We start from the raw sequence: 24,415 nt of genomic DNA on the forward strand, positions 1-24,415 counted from the left end.
CTACACCAGGCTCCAATCTGATTTGGCAGAGTTTCTACAGCTGGATGCCCTTCCTAACGCCAACCACTCTGAGAGTGTAGTGGGTGCTTTTACATGCCACCGGCACAAGTGCCAGGAAGGCGACGCTGGTAACAATTACGCTCAAATGGTGCTATTTACGTGCCACCAGTGTAGAATGGTGCTCTTAGTGCTCCACAGGTACAGGTGCCATCACGATTTTGCTTTCACTTGCTCCAACAGGTCTTTGCAAGCTGAGTTTAGTGTCCAATGAAGGAAACGTTGGCATGGGGGCCAGTCGTCGAATTTAGTTCGATTTCGATTTCACTTGCCTCACCAGCTCTTTGCAAGCGGAGTTTAATGTCCAATGAAGGAAAGGTACGCATAAGTGGGCTGGCTACATCCCTGGCAGAGGCCTTGGATTTTGGTCTCACTTGGCTTGCCGGGTCTTCTCATGCACAGGATATTTCCAAAGGTCTCGGTCAGAAGTCATTGCCTCGGTGAGGCCTAATATTCAGATGTTGTGCTTCACCACCTCATCCTAGGTCTTCCTTGGCCTACCTCTTCCACAGGTTCCCTCAACTGCTAGGGTGTGGCACTTTTTCACACAGGTATCCTCATCCATTCTCGCCACGTGACCATACCAGTGCAATCGTCTCTCTTGCACACCACAACTGATGCTTCTTAGGTTCAACAGCCAAAGCTATAATAGAAAGATATAGAATAGATGATAAAACAGAACTGCATGAACCTAAAATACCTAGGATTAAGCTTAAAGACCATTAACCAAACTTTAGCACTAACCCTAATGTTAGACTCATGTGCCTCTCAAAATTGGACCTAGGTAGGATAAGGAAGCAAATTATGGATAGGTACAGGGTGTCCCAAGTATCACTAATGGTTTTCAATTTTTAATAACTTCCTTAACTTTACAAATAAATGTCTGAAATGTTGATATAATATAATGGACATAATTGAAATTAACATGCACAAGTCAAATTTTGCAACACCACTACATCACATATGAAAAATGACATCGCAAAAATGGCAGTCACTTTCAGCTTTGCACACCCATGCTCTTTCCAAAACTTGCACCAAAACACCCTCAAGAGTTTCAGACCCCACATCTCTGATTTCTCAAATGATGTTCTTCTTCAATTCCACCAGGGTCTCCAGTTTGTTGATGTAAATCCTCTCTTTCAGGCATCCATGATTGAAACTTTTTGAGCCTGGCCATCCGAAGTAGACCTCACACATGTTTCCAGCCTTCACATTCCCCAGACTTGACTAGTCCAGATATTTTCTTGTGAGAATACCCGAAAGAGACCCTGGTGCAACTGAAGGAGAATGTCAATAGAGAAATCAGAGAAGTGGGGTCTGAAACTCTTGAGGGTGTTATGGTGCAAGTTTTGGAAAGAGCATGGATATGCAAAGCCAGAAATGGCTGCTATTTAAGTGATGTCATTTTTCAGATGTTCTGCATTAGATAAACTGGACTTCAGAAGAGCAGTTGCCATGTCATACTTGTGAAGATTTCAGGTTCAGTGAAAAAGTTCCGGCAAAAAGAGGAAATCATGTCCAGGAAATTTTGATATACGATATGATGGTTTTGAACACTAAGTGTGATCAATAGCTGGGAACAAGCAAATGTCAGGGAAAATTTTCTAAATCATTGCCTTGAGCTGAATGCAAAAAATGCAATGTGGGATTATGTATCTCGTGTTTTTCAGATTATCATAAAAAACCATCTGTTATTGTCATGACTAACTCATGATATATGAAATATATGATAAAGGAGCATTTTTTCAATAATAATTATCATAAAATGTATCATGTTGCCTTTTCTTTTTGTTATTTTCACTGCTATAAAAAGAGAAACATATACATTTGATTACTGAATAAAAAAGAAGAAATTGCCACAGTTGTAATTTTGCACCCTTATTAATCCTATCGGCGCCATATGGCACCTGGGTTTATTTAAGAATGTATTTTGAATTTTACATTTCTGGCTTCAAATCAATGTAACTGGTGTTTACACTAACTTTTAAAAAATGTTTCAGCAAAATAAGAAATAAAAGGTTATTCTCGCAACAAATGGGTTAATTTTATGATTCAGTTAAATATTTCAATTCATTTGTGTCATCATAGGTCTGGTTTACAAGTTCATGTTTAAGGTTTTATTGATTATTTACAGCATCTAATAGAAATAGAACTTCCGGGATAAATTTGAACTCCAGTAACAGCTTTCATTTATGACATGTGTGCATACCTGTACAAAAATGCTAAAGGAATTGTTATATAATGTAAACATATAATTAACGGAAACAATTCACACAATATTATATATTCCCATTTCAGAGTTATGTTATTTTCAGAGTATTTCTCCATTAGGTGCTGTTTTCGCTATTTATGAAGGTACCCCAAAAACTGTGTGTCTCGGGAATCTGTGGTCTAGTTTACACGCAACTTATTCCATTTGTATTTACATTTCAGGGGTATCTTACTTTCAGAGTATTTTCCTATTATGCACTGGTTTGACTGTATTAAATTACTGACCAGATAAGTGCGCACACATGCAAGCAAGCAATCACAGAGTTTTAGTAGTATATAGACAAAGCTTGTGTATGAATGTCTATACTCCATGGAGTAGTGAGACATGAGCTCTGAATGTGGAGGACATGTGTAGACTGGAAGAGGAATTAAGGTAATATGCTCCATTGGATTTGCAACATCAAAATGCATGGCTGATAAAGCACAACTGTTTTGAGAGAAAAGTTAGACATAAGAGGAGTTAAATGTGGCATGCAGGAGAGGAGAATGTGTTGGTTTTGACATGTGATGCATATGAGTACAGACAGCTGGATACAGAAGTGCCTGTCACTGATAATGTATGGTACCTGTGGAAGAGAGAGACCCAGGAAGACATGGGATGAAGTGTGGAGCCAATCTCAAGATGTTAGGGCTCATGAAGGAAATGACAATGGACTGAAATGTCTGGCAATATGTGGTTCTTGAGAAGACTTACCCACATAAGTGAAACTGAGTACTAGAAGCATTGTGTCCAATCCACATGTAACAAACTTTTCACACACCTTACCCCGAGAAACTGAACTACATCTCTTCTAAACTGCATATTTCTCTTCCTCACATTTCCTCTTCATGCACTATGATTATCTCCCACTCCTCATCCCTGTTCTTATTGCCCTGCTCACTGTATCACTGCTTATCCCCACCCTGTCTTTATACCCAGGCTTTCACCAGTCACTGCAAACCCTACTCCCTACTTGTGCCTTATTGGCAGTACCTAACCGTGTATATTATGACCTCTGTAACTTGAAGGTATGCCTTGGCAATTGCCAACATTTATCTCTCTCTTCCTTACTCTACCATCCCATCTATGCCCTGATCCTTACTACTTGTCAGTATACACTGGCACTTCACTACCATCTCTCTCCTACACTTTTGCTGTTTCCCACTCTCTCTCTCTCTCTCACTCTCTTCCTCTCCCTATCTCTTCTCTCACTCTTTTCTCTCTCTGTGTCTCTCACCTCTGGCTAGGTAAGCATGTACCTCCCCTATAGCAAGACACCTGTCTCTACCTCTCTGTTTCTCTGTCACACTCTAACCTTTCATTATCTGACTCAAGATCACCTCCTCTAATGCCCCACTCCTCTATAGCAAGACACCTGTTTCTGCCTCTCTGTCTCACCTTTCATCATCTGACACAAAATCAACTCTTCCAATGTCCCCTCCTCTCTCAAAATTCCTTGTCTTGCAAATCACTTGGTGACCCTGCTGGTGCCATGTAAAAAGCATCTAGTCCACATTGTAGTGGTTGGCATTTGGAAGGGCATCCACCTGTAAAAATCATGCCAAAACCGACTTCGCCTGTGCTGGTGTCACGTAAAAAACACTCAGTCCACTCTGTGGAGTGGTTGGTGTTGTTGGTGTTGTAAAAACCATGCCAAAACACAGTAACTTGGAGTAGTCTTCTACCTGACCATCTCCAGTCAACCGTCCTACTCATGTATGCATGAAAGACATGTTAAATAGTGATGATATGTATATATATTTGTATATGTATTTATGTATATATATTTACCCTTTCCATTTTTATATTTCTAACCAAAATACACCCCTTATGTATTTCAATTAAATTCTGAAATATTCGTGAATTTAAACTGGTTTCATAAAACAACTTTTTTTTTTTATTTATCAACATACTAATGTGATTTGTGAAACACAATTTTGCAAAAGTTTCTTATCCAAATCTGTTTCATAATTATTTTTTTTCTGAATGTGAATCTACAGGTAATTTCAACAAAATATGTTCTCTAAATTTTGTTTATACATAAACATAGGAAATGAGTAATTAGCTAACATTCAATGAGTATACAGCAAAATTTTAATAGAGAAGAATTGTGCAAATTACTGAATCCTCTATCACTTGATGGCAGTGCAATTGGTGCAATGAGTGACTTTGATAACATGTTGTGTAGTAGTTAGTCAGCCACTTGTTAATGTATACATAACTGGAGAAACAAATCTGTATTTACTTTAGTGACTACACATTTGTTATTATACATTGTCTGTATATAATCATGCTATCACTAACGCTACCTTGGTGTTTTCACTACTTAAATACAGGGTTTTCTTGAATCTTGGACATTTTAAAAATAAATATAGATATATATGATGGTCTGTTCTGTCAGTTCAACTGATGAGGATTTGACAACCCACACTTTTCTTGTCGGTCATAAAGCTTATGCCAAACGTGACATTTGAGTCCCAACAAAGATTTGTAAAGAAGCTTGCAAATGTTGCAAGTATAAGGATTATGGGTCAGTGCAGGCAGGTATATTTGCAGCCACCTTTCTCTTTTGCCTTACACCCTGTTAATGCTGGTTAAAACAAAGTCACTTATACCATTTTAACATGATAATCTCTTTTCTGTTTGTTCCAAGGCTGTTTGTTCAAGTGTTTTGAGAGCTATATTGACTGCTGAGAGGTTACTCTTCAGCTTGTCCTGATATCTGAGCTATGGCCAACCAACATTGCTGTACCCACTGTCAAGCTAGCTGTACATGAAAACTTAGGATATTCTTTTATCACTCATTCTGACGACATGAGCAGCCCAGCACAATTGCAACTGCATAAGAAAGCTTTTGATTCCATCAGCCTTGCACTCAGTAAATAGGTCAACGTTTGACACTCTGTCTTTTAGTGTATAGCTGCAGATTGTCCTGGAATAGCCTTTGTGGAAGAATCTAGTTGGTTAATGTGTCACCTATAGGGTGTCCACAATTCTGAGCCATACTAGAGAGTAGTAAGAATGGCAGCTTTACAAACCCGTATTTTGGTGTAAAGTTTAATGCCCCTTTTATTCCACAGGCAATGACAGAGGTTGCCAAATGCATTAGTTGAATTAGCAAAACAGATGACAATTTCATCATCAAGGAAAGCACTCAAGTTCACTTTTTTACCAAGATATGTAAATGGCTTCACATACTTTAGGTTTTTCCCTTCAACCTGTTTAGAAGTGTCTGGGGAATTATGAACCGGCAGCCTCTGCCTGACTTCTTGAATTTGCTTAGGAGTAGGGCAAGGTTGGTGGATTACTTCTACCTTCTTTATGCTGATGGTCAAGTCAAAGGCTTTACATGCAGCAGATCCTGAGCTTCCTCAAAGGAAGTTGCTACTAGTGCAGCATTGTCTGCAAAACAGCAGATCACAAATGATACTGGTGCATAGCAGTGCTTTGACTTTGAAACACTAATGATTGAATAGTGCACCACTTGTTTGAAACTGGAATTTAATAGTATTTTCTATGTCATTAACAGCATACTTCAGCATCACTGAAAAGAAGAGTACAAACAAAGCAGGAGCCATGACACAACTTTGCTTTTGCCATCAAAGGAAATTGAATATTCCCTGACAAACATGGCAACAGTTTTCATTCACTCATAAAGGAAGATGATAGCATTCAACATCTTGTCAGGTATACCAAGGTCTTTAAGAACTTTTCAAAGCATTTGCTGGCTAACAGTGTCAAAGGTCTTCATAAGGTGAACAAACACCATGAACAGCTCCTGACTTTTCTCATGTACCTTCTCAGCAATCTGACAAAGGGAAAAGATTATGTTGATTGTGTCATGGTCAGAGCGAAGTCCACACTGTGTTTCTGAATAGTTGTCATTTACAATGTGTTTGATGATCCTTTCAAGAATGAGTCTAGCAAGACTACCAGCAATAGACAGAAATGATATCCTGCAATGATTATCTCAAACGCTTCTGTTTCCTTTATTGTTATAAAGGTATTGAATTGAGGCATCCTTAAAATCCCATGGTAGATGGCCTACCCTCCGACTATTTATGAAGAGGTCGTGTAATTTCTTGAAAAGTTTTACCCACCATGCTTGTAAATTTCAGGTGGAACAATATCCTTGCCAGGTGCTTTACTGGAAGAGATCAGTTTAACAGAGTGCATTACTTCCAGGAAGGTTGGCTTCAGAGACGACTCCAGTATTTCAGCATGTTGTGGATAGACATTATGGCATCGTTATCAGTGACCAAATTTGAGTTCAATGCAGCTTCAAAGTGCTCTTTCTATCATTTCAGGATGTTAGATTTGTCAGTTGACAGTGTCTTTCCATTGGATGAAAAAATTGGAGTAATACCATGGTCTTGAGGACCATCCATGTTCTTGAGGACCATCCATGTTCTTGAGGACCATCCATGTTCTTGAGGACCATCCATGTTCTTGAGGACATCCTAGAAAACTTTAGAATCGTTTCTGTCCACAACTTCTTAGAGCTCAGTACCCTTGGATGACAATCGAGCCTTCTTCATTTGTCTAAGAGCATGTAGGACCTGGCCTTTGCATTTATTATAAGCATTCTGTTTACTAGATAGGCTTTTATCATTGATCTATTTTATGAGAGCTGTACATTTTATCTATCAACTGCTGGAGATGTGCTGTTATTCGAAACAATCTTGATGTTTATGAACAGGAAATCCCAGAATCTCTAAGGATGCAGAGGTGCATTGCATCATGCAGAACCTTCAAAAATGATTCAAGTCCATCACTAATATCAACAGTGTTGAGTGTAGTTACAGAGCTCAGCCTGCTTTTCAGTGGTTTTCAAAGGTAGAACATTAATGCACTTAGGCACTGATGACTTTTGTAGTCTTGTGTACATCATATTGAGTGTAGCTTTATTATGAGAACAGAATCGTCAGAGACATAGCAGGTGTTATGAAAGGAACATGTAATGTTAAAATCTTTTATGTCTCACTTCTTAATGATAATGTAGTCTATGAGATACCAATCCTTAGATCTAGGATGCATCCAGGTTATCTTGCAACAATTTTGTTGTTGAAAGATGGTATTTGTGATGCTTAGATCGAATTCCCTGCAGACAGAGAGCACACACAGACTGTTAGAGTTCATTCAACATACACCATGACAACCAAGTACACCCTCCCATGTCTGATAGTCAGTATCAACATGAGCATTAAAGTCACACATAAGAATATGTTTATTCCTATGTTGATGACTGGAGATGACTTTGCAGATTTGGTTGTAAAATTTATCTGTTTCTTGCTCAAAGCTGTCCATGGTTGGAGCATAGCAGCTGACAAGCATAGTGCAAGTGTTATGATTAGTTCAAATGTAAGTGTCAGGATGCGATCAGAAATACCTTTGGGCAGAGAAAGGATCTGGCTATTTCTGCCTTGATGGAAAAACCAGCATCAGAGTGGAGTATCTTGTTTTCATGTCTTCACCCAGAAAAATGTGTATCCACCATTCCATCTTCCAACTGTGATGATCCTGCAGCATGAGTTGCCCTGGGTGTGACTATGTTAAAGTTGTACTTCTTTAGTTCAAGTGCAACCAGTGCTGCTTTTTGTTCTGGTCCTGAGTTATTGTCTTGGAGAGTGTGCACATTCCAAGAATCAAGGTTAATATTTCTTCTTAAATTTCTTCATGTTTCAATTGTGTTACTGGATAACCAGACTGCTGCAACAGGCTGCTAAGTTTAAGATGAATAAGCAATGTTTAAGGCTCCTTTTCTTGCCCCTCTCCCAGTTAGGGAAAGTAGTGCTGTGTCTAAATAGATCTGCTTTATCACCACTAGAGGACATGGACAGCACCTTTACTTATGGGTTTTGTGCTAGGACAACTATCACCCAATGGTCACCAAATGTGTAGAAATCCAGCAAGAGCGTTCCAGTAATAACCTTTACTTGTCCCCACTGCTTTCACTCACTTGCCAGAGGACATATTTGCAAGTGGAAATGTGCAGTACTGAATGAATGAATATAAGTTGTTAGAAAACTCACATTTAAGTGGTGAAGGCTTGTATAGAACCAGCCATGCTTTTTGGAAGTGATGAGAGCAAGAATATGGTTTACATACATACCACAATACCAAGGATAACAGACCTCAGGCTTTTTCGTCAGAGGTTTTCATCTCCTAGACAAGTTACTATAAACAAACCGGAGAGCCTAGTTTACCCTATGAGTCAGAATTTGTTGATAGAACATCAGTTTACCTCTCCCATGTGGGTTGCCTTCACCACAGCTAAGGAGCCCCATCTGCCCCATATATATATATATATATACAAATAAATATATGAAATATATAAAATTCAAAAATATAAATAAAATAAAAATATATAAACATATAAAAAATAGAATAAAAACAGGAGCTGAGGAAAATAACATGCAGTTTGATGCTTGAAAATTCCAAGTCTTGCACTTCCAACACATGAAGCTGAATGAAAAATGGACTGGATACATTGGCCCAGGAGGGATTGCAATCCCTGAATCAAAATCTGCATGCAACCTGGACATCAGCATGAGTAATGATTGCATCTTTCCAAGTGTATATTATTAAGTTGGCAATAAAATGCAGACAGTTGGTTGGTTGAATCCCTAGAACTTTCAGAATGAGAGAACAAGGAACCATGATGGTCCTCTGGAGGATATTTGTCCTCAGCTGTTTAGATTACTGCTCCCAAATATGGCCACCACATATTGTAAAATTAGCAACAAACCAGCCAAGTGCTATAAGCATGGATTTGTAATCCATGCTTATAGTACTTGGCTGGTTTAGAGGCAAAAAAACTCCCTTCACTTATTTTCAACTTCATCCACATTGTTGAACCTCTGTCCATGCAGAAAATGAGCCATGGCTCAAAAGAGTTAGTGATGTAATGGACTGTAGGTAGGATGAGGCAGCACTTCCAGCTCCTCAAGGTCCCTTAGGTTTGCACTTGGTCATATTGGTAGTGTGTGCTTGGGTAATGTCATGTTGTAGTAATGCATGTCTTCAATTGGTCAATACTGGATAGCAGGCTTCCAAAGCATCATATACTTGTTGCAGTTGTTGAGCATAACAGATTATCATGGAGACAAGCACCAAATTCCACCAAACACCCCACACAACCTTCTGTTCAAACTACCCTTGTTTGGCAAGTTCTGAAGTCTGGCCAGAACAAAACCATTGATTGCTCTTATTAAGATTATGAAAGTAGTCCATTTTTCATCCCCAGTTACAATTCAAAGCCAAAAATGAAAATCCCAAAGATTTACAAGCAATTTGAAAATGTTCACAGGTCATTGGTTAGTTCATGAGGAGATTTTCAACAATGTCTGTTTACAAAGCCAGACTTATGGAGGTGTCAGTTGATAGTGCTTTGTGAAGGATCAAGTTCTGCCAACAGTGTATGAGTGCTTATGCTTGCTGTTGTTCAACCATTTCAAGCAGAGCCTCATCTTCCACAAAAGAAGATCTCCCTGACTTTGATTTATCTTTGCAGTTGGTGTTACCTTCCTTGAAATATCTGAACCAGTTTTGTGCCACACATTCATTGACAGTTCCTGAGCCTTCTTCATCATTAATTTCTTTTGCCACTATCCTTGCAGTCCGTCCTTTTTTCCACAGGAGCATAAAATGGCTCCAATTGCAATTTTTTCATCAGTCATTATCAAAGTTGTAAAACAAAAAATAAACAGTCTTAAGTCAAAATGGGTTGAATATGTAACCAACTGATCAATGCTGCACTTCTACCAACTCCCTGGGTATCGGTGCAGACTCTTCCTGCATGCAGCCATCACCATAATCACAGCTGATGACCCTTCCCTGCTCAACAAGCAAAATGAACTCATAATTAACTGCAAGTATTGCAGAAAATGCCTGCTTAACTCCTATCTGGAGCAGCACCCACCTTTGTCTTCACACCTCTCCTTCTCACTCCTTACTCTCCATCTCCATACCACCTTTCACCCTGTACACCCATACCAAATGTTAGCTGTTCTTACCTGTTTGTTGTTGCTCTATGAGTAAGACCTGCTGTGGGCACATTAACTTGCTTGCTGCAATAATCTCTATTATAATCATCTTTACTACGATGGGTATTGCGTTTTTTAAAAAATATATTGTTATTATCAGCTCTGGACATTGTCCTATGTCACCAGGCAAACCAACAATGAGAGCAGCAATATCAAACTCCGTCATACACCTAATGGGTAACAACCATGGTAAAAGCGCATGCAGGAGTGATATTATGAAATACTACCACTCTGACGAAATCAGCTAAATAAGAAAGTTGTGAAAAAGGTACAAAATTATGGTGGTGCTCCAGCATGACCTGAGCTGCATGGCTCAAATGAAAAAAAGCAATAAAAGAAATATATTAATGTATACACACAACTGTAGGGACAGGGATGCATGTCCTCTAGCAAATGACTGTTTACATAGGACTATTACATATGTATGAATCTCAATAAGTGGTGGAAGTAGTAACTATACTAAGCTGTAATATTTATCACCACATCAATATGGCTGTTTGATGTTACTATTGTTTTATTTCCTGGTAGACCCTCTGTCAGCTGGTTACTGGTGCAGCCTGCACTCTGTGTATATTGCAAGCATGGAAGCAAACCCCTACCATCCTCTTGCAGGCGACAAGATCACAAAACCAAAGTTTTGGGTTTGTGCCCATCTTCAGTTGTGAACACCCAACTGCTAGAAATGGTAGTGATTCGCTCCAGCTCACAATATATAGAAAAATAAGTGACCATTGGTCACTGATTTTGCCATTAATATATTTCTTTTATTTTCAGGTAGTCATAATCTTACATATTATCATTTTTAACCTATGTATTTTTCTAATTTTTGTTTAATAGGCTTATCTTGAAGCTGGTGACCTGTCTACAGCTTTGTCTACATTACAGAAGGCTTGTAAAAATTACCCAAATTTAATCACATCAGAAGGTTAGTTTGTTTACTCACAATTTTTTGTGTTTATGTATGTATATGTATGTATTTATGTATGGCTATCTGTTTTTGTTTGGATTTGTCTCAATACTTTTACCAGCCATCTGCTTAGAGATGATATAACTCTAACAGCTATGATTTAATCTGTTTGATTAGCCACTACTTGAAAATGCATGCTAAATTTGAAGCCTGAATTCTTGAATTTATAAAAAGTTTGCATATATAGATCACCGCTAAGCCTCTTGCAATAATCCTCGCACGACATTCCAGACAATTTTTCCATTGATACAAACATTATATTCTAGAATATTAGAAAAAAATCTCTCACTCAACCCAGAAAAAATAACTACCATAACATTTGGTTGAATACAACATCACACTCAACATACAACTGAGCAATGACAGTATATTTTAAAATATTGGGACTTATACTTAATACCATGCTAGAACACACTGGATAATCAAAAATCAGCCAGCAGAAAGTGCATGTATTCCCCAAATTTCATTCAACATACTTCAAACTGTTTTCTATCAGTCTGTCATCTCATTCCTGTATATTGTATTTTTCTGCTACTTGTCACTCTTTCTGTATCGCTAGTCATCACTCCCTCTTCCCTGAATCACTTCTATTGACATCCATCCCACACTCATATTTACCATCAGCCACCCTCCACTTTTGTTCACCATTCACTATATTCACTCTCACTCCTATTTCTAATCATCTCTTACTTTAATCCCCCACCCACCCACACACACATATTATTGCAACTTTACCCATCCACCCTTTCTAATATTCTGTGTTTACATTCTTTTATCATTTTCTTGCATTTTAAGATTATGGTCTGGCACATGATCACTACCATATTTTCTCTTTGAGGCTACACCTCATTCTCTCCCTTTCACCCACATATAATGCTATGGAGTCAGGAAATCCTCTTCACAACAATATATCTATTTCTGCCCTTCCCATCGACACCTTTCTATTGTCCTTTCTCTCAATTAAGGGAACTCTTCAATCTTTTAAGTTACAAGGTGATCTCACTTGTGCTAGAACCCCCAAAAGAAAAAGCATCCAGTACAATTTATAAAGTGATTGGCATTGGGAAGGGCATTCAACTGTAGAAGTTGTGCCAAAACTGCAACACTGCAGCAAGATGTGGCTCTCTAACCTATTGGATCCTCTCAAACCATCCAGTCCATGCTAGCATGGAAAGCAAATATGAAGTGATAGTGGTGGTAGTAGTCATGGTATTTCTCCATTAAATTTCTTGCAGACTATTTTGAAGTGTGTTTGTAAATTAATCTTTTTTCCAGTGTATATTTAAATTCATAATCATTTTTTTTTTTTTTAAAGATATTAATACCATCCTGGAGATGCAGATATCACAGAAGATATTTGTTGAATCTCTTGAGGTAAATATAAGCTTTAGTTGTATTCATTGAACTAATATAAAATTTTCTCTTCAACAGCACTTTGTAAACTACTTTTGTTTACCTATGCTCACTGAAAAAATATTTGAAACCAAGTCTTCTGTTTGTCTACACATTTTTATTTTTAAAAAAATACATTTTTGCCTGTATGTATTTCCAGTTTCATAAATAACTGTTGTTGCCAAAGGGTACAGATGTACATCCATGTACATATACCTATATACTTCATACAAATCTCATGCATACATACATGGTAATCGCCGTCAACTTATTCAGTACGACCACTTTCTGTGCTCCATTCTCTCTTTTTAAACATGTGATGTCTCCCTGTCATAGGCACTTGTCGCAAGCCCAAGACTCCACCACCTGGATACTAAAAGCACATCTATGGAGGACACAATAGTATAGATGACTAGAGAGTCATGACTGCTCTATTCTATACTAACAACTATATGTTCCCATGAGCAGGGAAACTACAAAAGTGGTGAAATTTCATTGTTGCAGATGTACATGATTCACTGACTGTCACACTAGAACGTCTGTCGTTTGTCTGTAGTTCCAAGAAATTTGAGCCCTGAATTGCACTGGTGAAAAAGGGGGAAAAACATCAAAACTTAAGGTGGCAAACACTTGTGTGACACAAGTATCACTCTGTAGAATGTTTGAAACTATTGATAAGTAAAAAAAAAAAAACAGCAAGAGTACCAGTGACTACAAACACTGCAAATTTCATGTCAAAGTATTCTCTTCCTATATCCCTTTAAATACATGTATGCATGCATATGTGAAGGCACATGGCTCAGTGGTTAGAGTGTTGAGTTTATGACCGCGAGGTTGTGAGTTTGATTCCCAGACTGGGCTGTGTGTTGTGTTCTTGAGCAAGATACTTTATTTCACATTGCTCCAGTTCACTCAGCTGTAGAAATGAGTTGTGACATCACTGGTTTAGCTTCCTGAGGTCATTCTTCAATACTTCATTCCATGTCTTCTTCTGTCTCCCACTTCCATGTGTTCCATCCACTTCAAGAGATTGGCACTTCTTTACGAAGCTGGCAGCATCCATCTGCATCACATGACCAAACCAGCACAGTCTCCTCTCTTGCACGCAGCAACAAATTCCTCTTATGCCTAACTTCTCTCTCAGAACATTGGCACTCTGTCGAACATGTACACTTACATTACACATCCAGCAGAGCATACTAGCCTCATTCCTATCTAACCTTTGCATGTCCTCTGCATTTATGACCCACGTCTCACTACCATGTGGAATTGTTGTCTGTATACATGCATCTTGCAATCTTCTTTTCACTTGGAGAGAGAAACCTTTCATAGACAAAAGAGGTAACAGCTCTCTGAATTTCCTCCATCCTATTCTTATTCTAGGTATTACCTAACCTCTCTATGCATCCTTCCCTACTACTAATTTGGTCCCCTAGGTAGCAGAAATTATCTACTACTAATGAGCCACCAGGGCATTTGAGAGAATCAATTTCCTGAGCCTCTAAAGTTTTTAAGAATCCTGTGCATCTTCCACATACAAAAACTATCTTCTCTGATAACCTTCCAGTTAATCCCCTGCACCCCTTGTGTGTTCATAGCTTGCACTGGGTACACCATATGGAGTTCCTGCCTACACCTTTCCGACATATCAAACCAGGCTGAGTGGGGTAGGGTTTTCCTGTCAGTTTTCTAGCTTCCTAGGACCATAGTCTTTGCTAAGTTAGCCATAAGGCTCTTTCTTAGATTCCAGCTTTTACTTCCACATCTGGAATTTTTCCTTTAGCAGGGATAAGGAATCTGCTATGAGGGCAAGATAATCAGCATATAGTAGTTCCCAGCCACTCATCCATCCCTAGCTTCTCAGGATGCTAGGGATGGATGAGTGAATAATGAAAGAGCCCACCATATCACACAGTGGGGCTCTCTATCGAAGGCTTTCTCTAAATCAATGAATGCCAGGTATAATGGCTTATTCTTAGCTAAGTACTTCTTTTGCAGTTCTCTGACTATGAAAATAGCATCAATAGTACTTCTTCCCTGGACAAAGTCGGACTGCATTTCCTCTAGCCTAATTTTGCTCCTAATTAATTGGGCAATAACTTTCTCTGGAATTTTCATCACCTGGTCCAGGAGTTTGATGCCTCTATAGTTGCTTCTTTCTAATGCACCACCCTTACCCTTGTACGGGTGATGCTACACCAGTCTTGAATGACCTGATTAACTATGTGGGTTACTAGCCCATATCATACCTTACCAGATATTTTGAGCATCTCAGCTGTGATTCCAGTTGGACCGGAGGCTTTCCCAGTTTTCATGGTTTTAATTGCTTTTTCTACCATACTGCTGTCCACTAAGATTGTTGGTCCCTCTCTTTGGTTCACATAAGGGAGACTCCCTTTATGCCATTCATTCTCTACTCTACATTCAACAGTCTTGCATAGTGCTTTTTCCATGCTTCTTTCTTGTCCACATCATTGAGTGCAAGCATACCATTATCCATCTGCACACACTTCTCTCCTACAATATCCCAATTATCACTGACACACTGTCTGGTTATCCAGAACACTTCAAGTCTCTGACCATCACACTGTAGGATATTGGCAAACTTCTTCTTTTCTGCTTCTACCCTAGCTGGATAGACCTGACATCTAACCTTCTGATAAGATTCTTTGCCACCACCCCCTCTTTTCCACCCCTTCCAGGCCCATCTTTTCTCTTTTATGGCCCTGCCAACATCACTGTTCTACCACCACATCACCCTTGGACTTCTATCACAGATTTGATTTGTTGTCCTTAGTAGATTGTCCTATAGGAACCTCCAATTGTCCTCTATGTCTTATGTCTCTATCTCTTCCTCCTTCTCATCATAGGATATTTCTAAGTCTCTGCCCAGTTGAGGGATCCTTGAGCTTCCACAGCCTCCTTTTCCATATTGGATTGCCTCTCAGGATCTTTCTGAAGCTAAGCCTGAAGTCACTAATCACTAGCTTATGTTGAGTTGTACATTCTTCCCCTGGGAAGGATTTTGTATTTACAAGCATGTATTTGTCCCTGTGTCTGGTGAGGATATAGTGAAGCTGGCTGGTGTCCCCCCCAGATTGATAAGTGATCAGGTGGTTAGCATGTTTTCTGAAGTTGGTGTTGCAGACCAGTAAGCCATGAGCATCACAAAACTCCAGCAATCTTGTCTCCTCCTCATCTCTCAAGCCAAAGCTGCCATGTACACCCTGAAATCCATCAGAAGTGATCCTTATGAGTATATGCAAGTCCGGTGTGCAGAGTATGTACAGAGATAACTGTCACAGTTACATCAGACAAGACTTTTCTTAGCTTAATAATCCTATCACATACTTTGACTACCTCAGTCACCTTATCCACCCATTTCTCTGCTAGTAGAATACCTATGCCACTTAGGTCTTCATTGTTGCTTTCTCAGAAAAATTTGTATCTATGCTCTTTGCCCATAAGCAGTCTAGCAGAGACTTCTCGTCATCATGCCTCTTGGACACAGCACACATCTACATGTCTCTGCTCAAACATTTCAATTATCTCTCCAGACTTACATTTCATATAACTAACATTGATTGTATCAGCTCCGAGCTTGTAGAACTGGTGGGGAGGGATATTTTCATCTCCAGGAAAGAAAAAGATTTTTAGAGCTATATGCATGGAGACCATGGGCCCATGTGCTTAGGTAGAGAAATGTTACAATTGCAGTTTCAGTTTCATTCAGTTCTATGCCTAGAGGCCATGAGTCCCTGTGCTTAGTTAGGAAAATAATGTTACCAATGCAATTTCAAATTTCTTCGCTCCCAGCGCTTTAATCAGTGGGTGCATACATTACAACTATGTGCACTGGTATATGCTCATATTTCTGCATCAAGTATGTATGCATGCACTCAAGTCACCTTCACTAAGGTGGTTGTGAGGAATGGATGCATGGCAGAGGCATAGAGGATCTGTTGATATCGGACATGATTTTGACAATTTGTGTATCCATACAGAAATCATACGACTAATGATCTAAGCTGAAATAAAATTGTCTGTCAATAGAAAAATTGTACAACTAATGAAACTAAGTTGAAATTAATTTCTCATACAAACAAAAACTAAGCTGAATTAATTTTGTCTATCCAAAGTGAAATCATATGTCTAACAGACTAAGCTGAAATTAATTTGTGTATCCATAGAGAAGTCATATGACTATGAACAAAAGTGAACTTTAATTTGTCTATCCATACAAAAATTGTACAACTATCGAACGAAGATGAAATTAATCTGTCTATCCATAGAGAAATAGTATGACCAATGATCTAAGCTGAAATTAATTTGTCTGTCTTTAGCAAATTCGTATGACTAACGAACTCAGCTGAAATTCATCTGTCTATCCCCAGATCAGTCGTATGACTAATGAACTAAACTGAAATTAATTTGTATATACAATAGAAAAATTGCATGACTACAAACTAGCCTGAAATTAATTTGTCTCTCCATGGAGAAATTATATCACTAATGAACTAAGCCAAAATTAATTTGTCTATCCATAGAGAATTCATATGTCTAATGACCTAAGCTGAAGTTAATTTGTCTTTCCATAAAGAATTTGTATGACTCACACACTAAACTGAAATTAATCTGTTTATCCATACAGGAATCATATAACTATGTCCTACACAGAAATTTAATTTGTCTATCCATAGATAGACTATGACTAGTGAACTAAGATGAAATTAATTTGTCTATCCATACAGAAATTATACATTTACGAACTTAACTGAAATTAATTTGTCTTTCCATAGAGAAATCATACGACTAATGAACTAAGCTAAAATTGATTCGTCTATCCATAGAGTTTGTATGAGTAATGAACGCAGCTGAAATTTATTTCCCTATCCATAGTTGAAATCAATTTGTCTATTGATAGTGAAATTGTACAACTGATGAACTAAACTGAAATTCACTTCTTTATCCATAGGGAAATCATACGACTAACAAACTAAGCTGAAACTCATTTGTCTATTCATACAGATATTGTATGACTATGAACTAAACTGAAATTAATTTATCTATCCATAAAGAAATCATTTGACTAACGAACTCAGTTAAATTAATTTTTCTATCCATAGAGAAATTGAAATAAGCATCTCAGCTGAAATTAATTTGCCTCTTCATCTAGAGTTTGTATGACTAACAAACTAAGCTGAAATTTATTTGTGTATCCATAGCTGAAATTAATTTGTGTATCCATAGAGAAATTGTACAACTAGCAAGCTAAGCTGAAATTAATGTCTATCCATAAAGTATTCATGTGACTAATGAACTAAGCTGAAATTAATTTATCTATCCATCGAGAATGCATATGACTAACGAACTAAGCTGCAATTAAATTCTGTATCAATAGTGAATTCATATGACCAACAAACTAATCTGAAATTAATTTATCTATACATAAAGTTCATATGACTAAGGAACTAGCTGAAATTAATTTGTCTATCCATAGAGAATTTGTATGACTAACAAACTAAGCTGAAATGAATTTGTCTGTCCCTAGAGAAATCATACAACTAACGAACTAAGCTGAAATTTGTCTATCCATAGAGAATTGTATGACTGAGGAATTGAGCTGAAATTCATGTCTGTCCATAGAGATTTCATATGACTAACGAACTAAGCCGAATTTCATTTGTCTATCCCTAGAAAAATCATACGATGAATGAACGAAGCTGAAATTTATTTGTCTATTCAAACGATGATGATGATAGCTGAAATTAATTTGTCAATTTTAATATCCTTGTATTGGATATATAATAATAACAAAGTATGGGGTAAGAAAGTATATACATGATGTACTACTATTACATGAGATTCAGCACTCTATATTATGGCTCACAGTGAACTGCTTACCAACACGGACAGTTGACAACTTGTTAGTTGTCCATTTGACAGAAATGTCTCAGTTCACTTTTAGTCACATGGGGGTGGTTGGAATCCACTACATCTCCCCTTTTTAGAATCTGTCTTCCTTCACTTCTCCTTTTTGAGAATTGAACTCCACTCAGAGTTTTAATATCTCTTATGCTTAGGGTTCAATTCCTGTGTTTCTATTTTCTGTTGCCAGAATATGTAGTTTCAAATAGTTTTGGGTATTGGTACCTCAAACATGTTGTACAATACTTCCATGGGGATTTCATTTCGCATGACTATTTTTTCTGTGGATCTCTTTTAAGTTGGTTAATATATCTTTTATGTTCAACATTTTTTTACTTTTACCAGGAATATCATTCTTCCAATTTCTTTATAATTACATCATCCTCCCAGCTTTCTTTACCACATCTATAGGTTTTAAAAAGAATGTTGTCACCTAACTTGAAGAATTTTGAAGTATTTTTGTTGTTCATTTTTTTTACTATTTTCAGTCAGTATCAGCTTATCAAAGATGGATCCAATTTTTCAAGCAAACATCAATTCTGCTAGTGACATTCCTGAGGGTGTATTCAGATTAGGTGTTATTTGGCACACTCTTAAAAATTGTTGAAGTGCAATATTGCTCATCACTTAATTGTTTGCCTTTTTCAATGTCCTCTTGAAAGTGTCAACAAAATGCTCCACTTATCCATTTGACCTAGGATGATGTGGTGGAGTGGTGATATGTTTGATGACAAACATTTTACAAAATTTTCTGAACTCGTCTGACATAAATTGTGTTCCGTTATCAGACACAATGGTATCAAGAATACCATACCCAGCAAACAATTTGTGTAAAAAAACTTATTGTAACCACAGATGTTGGCTTTTTACATTTATGCATTTCCGGCCACTTTGGAAAACTGTCCACCACAGTAAAGTAATATGAACCCTTAAGTGGACCTGCACAATCACCATGTAGTCTGACCCATGGAACATCTGTTTTTAGCCATGGTTTCCATTTCGTGGTTGGCACTTTTGCAGCTAAAGCACACCCTCTGCATGCTTTCACTGATTCTTCAATGTCACATTCCATTGTTGGCCAGTATACATAACTTCTCATTGACAATTTCATTCTTGAAATCCCTGGCTAACCAATATGAAATTGCTTTAATAATTGCTTTTGTAGTGTAGTTGACACTACAACTCTTTGTGCATACATCAACATGTTGTCACACAGTGAGAAATGGTTTGCATTTGTGTTGCGCATATTTTTATCTCCTCAGTATTTCTTTCATTTTTATGATGAATTTATTGTTTTCTGATTTTAATTTTTTGTCTCATAAGGTAACTGGCATTTCACAAATAATGTCACACAAAACATTTTTAATTTCATTTTCCACTCGCAAAGCAACAATCACGACATCTTCAAAAGGTTCTGCATTTTTAAAAATCAGTCTCGATAGACAATCAGCTTGACCTAATTTGTTGGATTGAATATACTCCATCTTGAAATCATAGTTTAAAAATACCGTACCCAAGCATTGCAACCTATTAGCAGTATGGGTAGGAATTTCTTTTTTCAACCCAAATATTGATAATAATGGACAATCAGCAGTCTGTAGACGAAAACTTCTACTGTGTAAAAATCTGTGAAATTTTTTCACAGCAAAAATAATCACTAGAGCTTCTTTTTCAATTTGACTATAATTTTTCTCTGCTAATATCAGAGAATGGGAGGCATAAATAACCACCTTCCTGTTACTATCTTAATGTAGCATTACTGCTCCTATACTGTACTCAGAAGTGTCTGAAGCTACAACAACCTCTGCAGCAGGATCAAAATGTGCTAATGACAAATCAGATGTTCATATTTTTCGTATTTCATCAAATGCCTTCTGACAATTTTCTGACCAATATATATATCTTTTTTCAGTAGATTATTCAGTGGAACCCTCAACTTGTGCATATTCAGAATATAATTTTGGTAATAATTTGCCAGTCCTAAAAATGCTTGTAAGGTCGCTATATTAGTTGGAGGGGACATATTTTTAATTGCGTCTGCCTTTGACAGGTCTGGTCAACATCTATTTCTATCAATGATTTGTCCTGAATATTTCATTTTGCTAAGAAAAATTCACACTTTTCTTCACTCAAAAGTAAAGTTGTAAGACTTAATTTTTTCGAATACATATTTTACATACTCTAAGTGTTGATCCCTGAATTCACTTTTAATAAGTATATCATTCAGATATGGAATTGTGAATTCACAGTCCACTAACATTGCACCCATAATCTGTTGAGAAATTGCTGGTGCGACTTTTAAGCTGATTGGTAGCCTGTTGTAATTATACAGCCCTTTATGTGTGTTAATTGTTAAGTATTTAGAGCATTCATTGTCTACTCTAATTTGTAGGTATGCATAAGAGAGATCCAATTTAGAAAATATCTTGTCACCATTTAATGTTGCAAGAATATCCTCCGGAATAGGTAGCGGATAGTGGCATGTTTTAAGACATTTGTTTAAACCAGTGGAAAAATCAGCACACACTCTGATTTTATTATTCTTTTTCTTAATGTACACAGTTGGTGATACGCATTGACTATATTCCATTTTTTGGATAACTTCAATTTTTTCTAGTCTCTCTAACTCTAAGTTTTCTGTTCTAACACTGCAAACAGTACAGTTTGTTTTGGTTTAAATACCAGTATGGTGTTTTCTTTTATTTGAAACTGCACCATTGTTTTAGTCCAGAGACCTAATTTATTAGACAAAAACTTCAGGAAAAATATTAAAACAATTTTTGTTTCAATTCAGCTGACAACTTATTTGTACTAAAGCAAAAACCATTCACATTTTAATAGAAAAGATTTATGGGGAGGTCCCATAAGTTAAATAGTTTCATCCAGTGAGTTCTGAATAAATTTGCAGTATTATTTAACTCAAGAATGCAAAATTGTGATGGCACCTGTACCAGTGGAGCACTAAGAGCACCGTCCGAGCGTGATCGTTGCTAGAGCAGCTGTTTGGCTTCCGTGCCGGTGGCACGTAAATAGCACCATTTGAGCGTGATCGTTACCAACGTCACCTTCCTGGCACGTGAAAAGACATTCGAGCGAGATCGTTGCCAGTGCCGCTGGGCTGGCTCCTGTGGAGGTGGCATGTAAAATGCACCATTTTGAGCGTGGCTGTTGCCAGTACCGCCTGACTGGCCGTCGTGCCGGTAGCACGTAAAAGCACCCACTACACTCTCAGAGTGGTTGGCGTTAGGAAGGGCATCCAGCTGTAGAAATTCTGCCAAATCAGATTGGAGCCTGGTGTAGCCACCTGGTTCACCAGTCCTCAGTCAAATCGTCCAACCCATGCTAGCATGGAAAGCGGATGTTAAACGATGATGATGAGGAGGAGGAAAAACTTTAGCTTTTACAGGTTTTTCATGAAATGTAATGTTACTTATCAAGTCATCCTTAAAATATAATTTTTTTTCCTGAAACACCACAAAGTTTCAGTTAATCGAGGTCTGCTGATATTTTTCCATGTTTTTGCCTGTATCCAATTGTAACTTTATGTTTGAGTTATTAATTTTTACATTTACAGATTTTCTTTGAGGCTTAGTAGTATTTTTTGTCACTGATAATCCATTTACATGACTTGTTTTGTTGAACTATTTTTTAGGTTCTGTCCTACAATGTGACTTTTTATGGCCTATTTTACCACACTTGAAGCATTTTAGATCTCTAACTGGACAGTTACTTTTAAAATGTAGACCACCACACCCATTACATGGATTCAGTTTTGATATTTTTTCTTATCTGATACCAGTTGACATGCTTGAACATGAGAGCATTCTTCCTCTTCAATTTTATTTGCGTCATGTCATAGATTTATGATCTTCTGGCATTTGTTTTGGTACAGCCTGCAGAGTTAAATTTTGGTCCTGTTCTAATTTTGTTAATATTCAGGAACATATATCTGCATCTTTGCTTGCAGTAAGCCCTTGAACAAAAATTAAGCACTTGAACATGAATGGGGTCAACTTCTTCAATTTGAATTTGTCATACTCTCTCTCTTAACCACTCTGGCATAGGTGACGAAATCTTCATCTTTTTTGACCAAATTTAAGCACTGCCAGATAGTATTGAATAGGGAACTTCTTTCACTGACAATTTTCAATAAAATATTGCTTCACCAAAACAAATCTCACCTGGTTTCTTCAGGTAGATTATAATTACTATAGTTTTCATGTTCAGCAGGGGTTTGTCAGGCCAACTTTTACACTCTTCTTTGAAGATTTCTTTGTATCTACGAAAATACATTGAAAAGGCTATCCCTTCTAGATTATAGCTCAATTCTCCAATTGAATTTGCTACGTTATTTGGCAAGTATGGACCTAAAGTATTTTCAGACTTTTTCAGCATTAATTCCAGCAACTATTGATTTTATTGTTGTTGCTGTGGTAGTTGCTACTGCAGCTGTAGTTACTGTTGTAACTACTGTTGCTGCTGCAACTGCACCATGGAGGTCAATAAGTTTTCCATTTTAAATGATTTTTTTTTCTTTGGCTACATACTGAAAAAAAAATTTTAAATGTCCAACACAAGCTTCAAACAATTCATTGGTACTTTTATATCCCTATATTGGATATATAATGTGATGAAGCAGGGAGGAAGAAAGTATATACACGACACTCTGCTATTACATGAGACCCAACACTCTATATCAGAGCTCACAGTTAACTGCTTACCAACTTGAACTGTTGACAACTTCACAGTTGTCTATTTATTAGAAATGTCTCAGTCCACTTTTAGTCACATGGGGTGGTAGGAATCCTTCCACAACATCTATCCATACAGAAATTGTATGACTAATGAAGTAAGCTGAAATTAATTTGTCTATCCATAGAGAATTCATATAACTAAGAAATTGAGCTGAAATTAATTTGTCTATCCATAGATAAATCATATGACGAATGAAGTAAATTGAAATTAATTTGTCTATCCATAGACAACTAAGCTGAAATATATTTGTCTAGCCATAGCTGAAATTAATTTGACTATCCATAGAAAAATTGTATGACTAACAAACTAAGCTAAAATTGATTATTTGTCTATCAATAGAGAATTCATGTGAGTAATGAACTAAGCTAAAATTAATTTGTCAATTCATAAACAATTTGTATAACTAACAAACTAGTCTGCAATTAATTTCGATATCCATGGAGTATAGAAATTCATTATGTTTAATGAATTAAGCTGAAATTTATTTGTCTACATATCTCTGAAATTGATTTCTGTATCCATAGAGTAATTGTAAAGCAAGCAAACTAAGCAGAAATTCATTTCTGTCCATAAAGAGTTCGTATGACTAAAGAGCTATACTGAAATTAATTTGTCTATCTATTGCTGAAATTAATTTGTCTATTCATACAGAATTAGTATAACTAACGAACTGAGCTGGAATTAATTTATGTATCCATAGAGAATTCCTATGGATAATAAACTGTGCTGAAATTAATATCTCTATCCAAAGAGAAATCATATGACTGACAAACTAAGCTGAAATTAATTTGTCTGTCCATAGAGAATTCATTGGACTAACCAACTAGCCTGAAATTTATTTGTCTATCCATTACTGAAATTAATTTGTCTATCCATACAGAATTAGGATAACTAACGAACTGAGCTGGAATTAAATTGTCTATCTATAGAGAATTCATATGGCTAATAAACTGTGCTAAAATTAATATCTCTATCCACAGAGAAATCATATAACTGACAAACTAAGCTGAAATTAATTTC

At 37.1% G+C, this 24,415-nt stretch overlaps 1 protein-coding gene across 1 annotated transcript in view; it reads left to right on the top strand.

Moving 5' to 3' along the window:
• LOC106878777 (general transcription factor 3C polypeptide 3-like) overlaps positions 1-24,415 on the top strand; it is a 197,661-nt gene that overhangs the window by 98,883 nt on the left and 74,363 nt on the right. Inside the window, exons 7-8 of the mRNA XM_052970961.1 lie at positions 11,191-11,278; positions 12,636-12,694. Coding sequence (XP_052826921.1) covers positions 11,191-11,278; positions 12,636-12,694 — 147 coding nt within the window. The remainder of the gene's footprint in view (positions 1-11,190; positions 11,279-12,635; positions 12,695-24,415) is intronic.

This window comes from Octopus bimaculoides, chromosome 10 (assembly GCF_001194135.2).
Source record: "Octopus bimaculoides isolate UCB-OBI-ISO-001 chromosome 10, ASM119413v2, whole genome shotgun sequence".
NCBI classification, from domain to species: domain Eukaryota; kingdom Metazoa; phylum Mollusca; class Cephalopoda; order Octopoda; family Octopodidae; genus Octopus; species Octopus bimaculoides.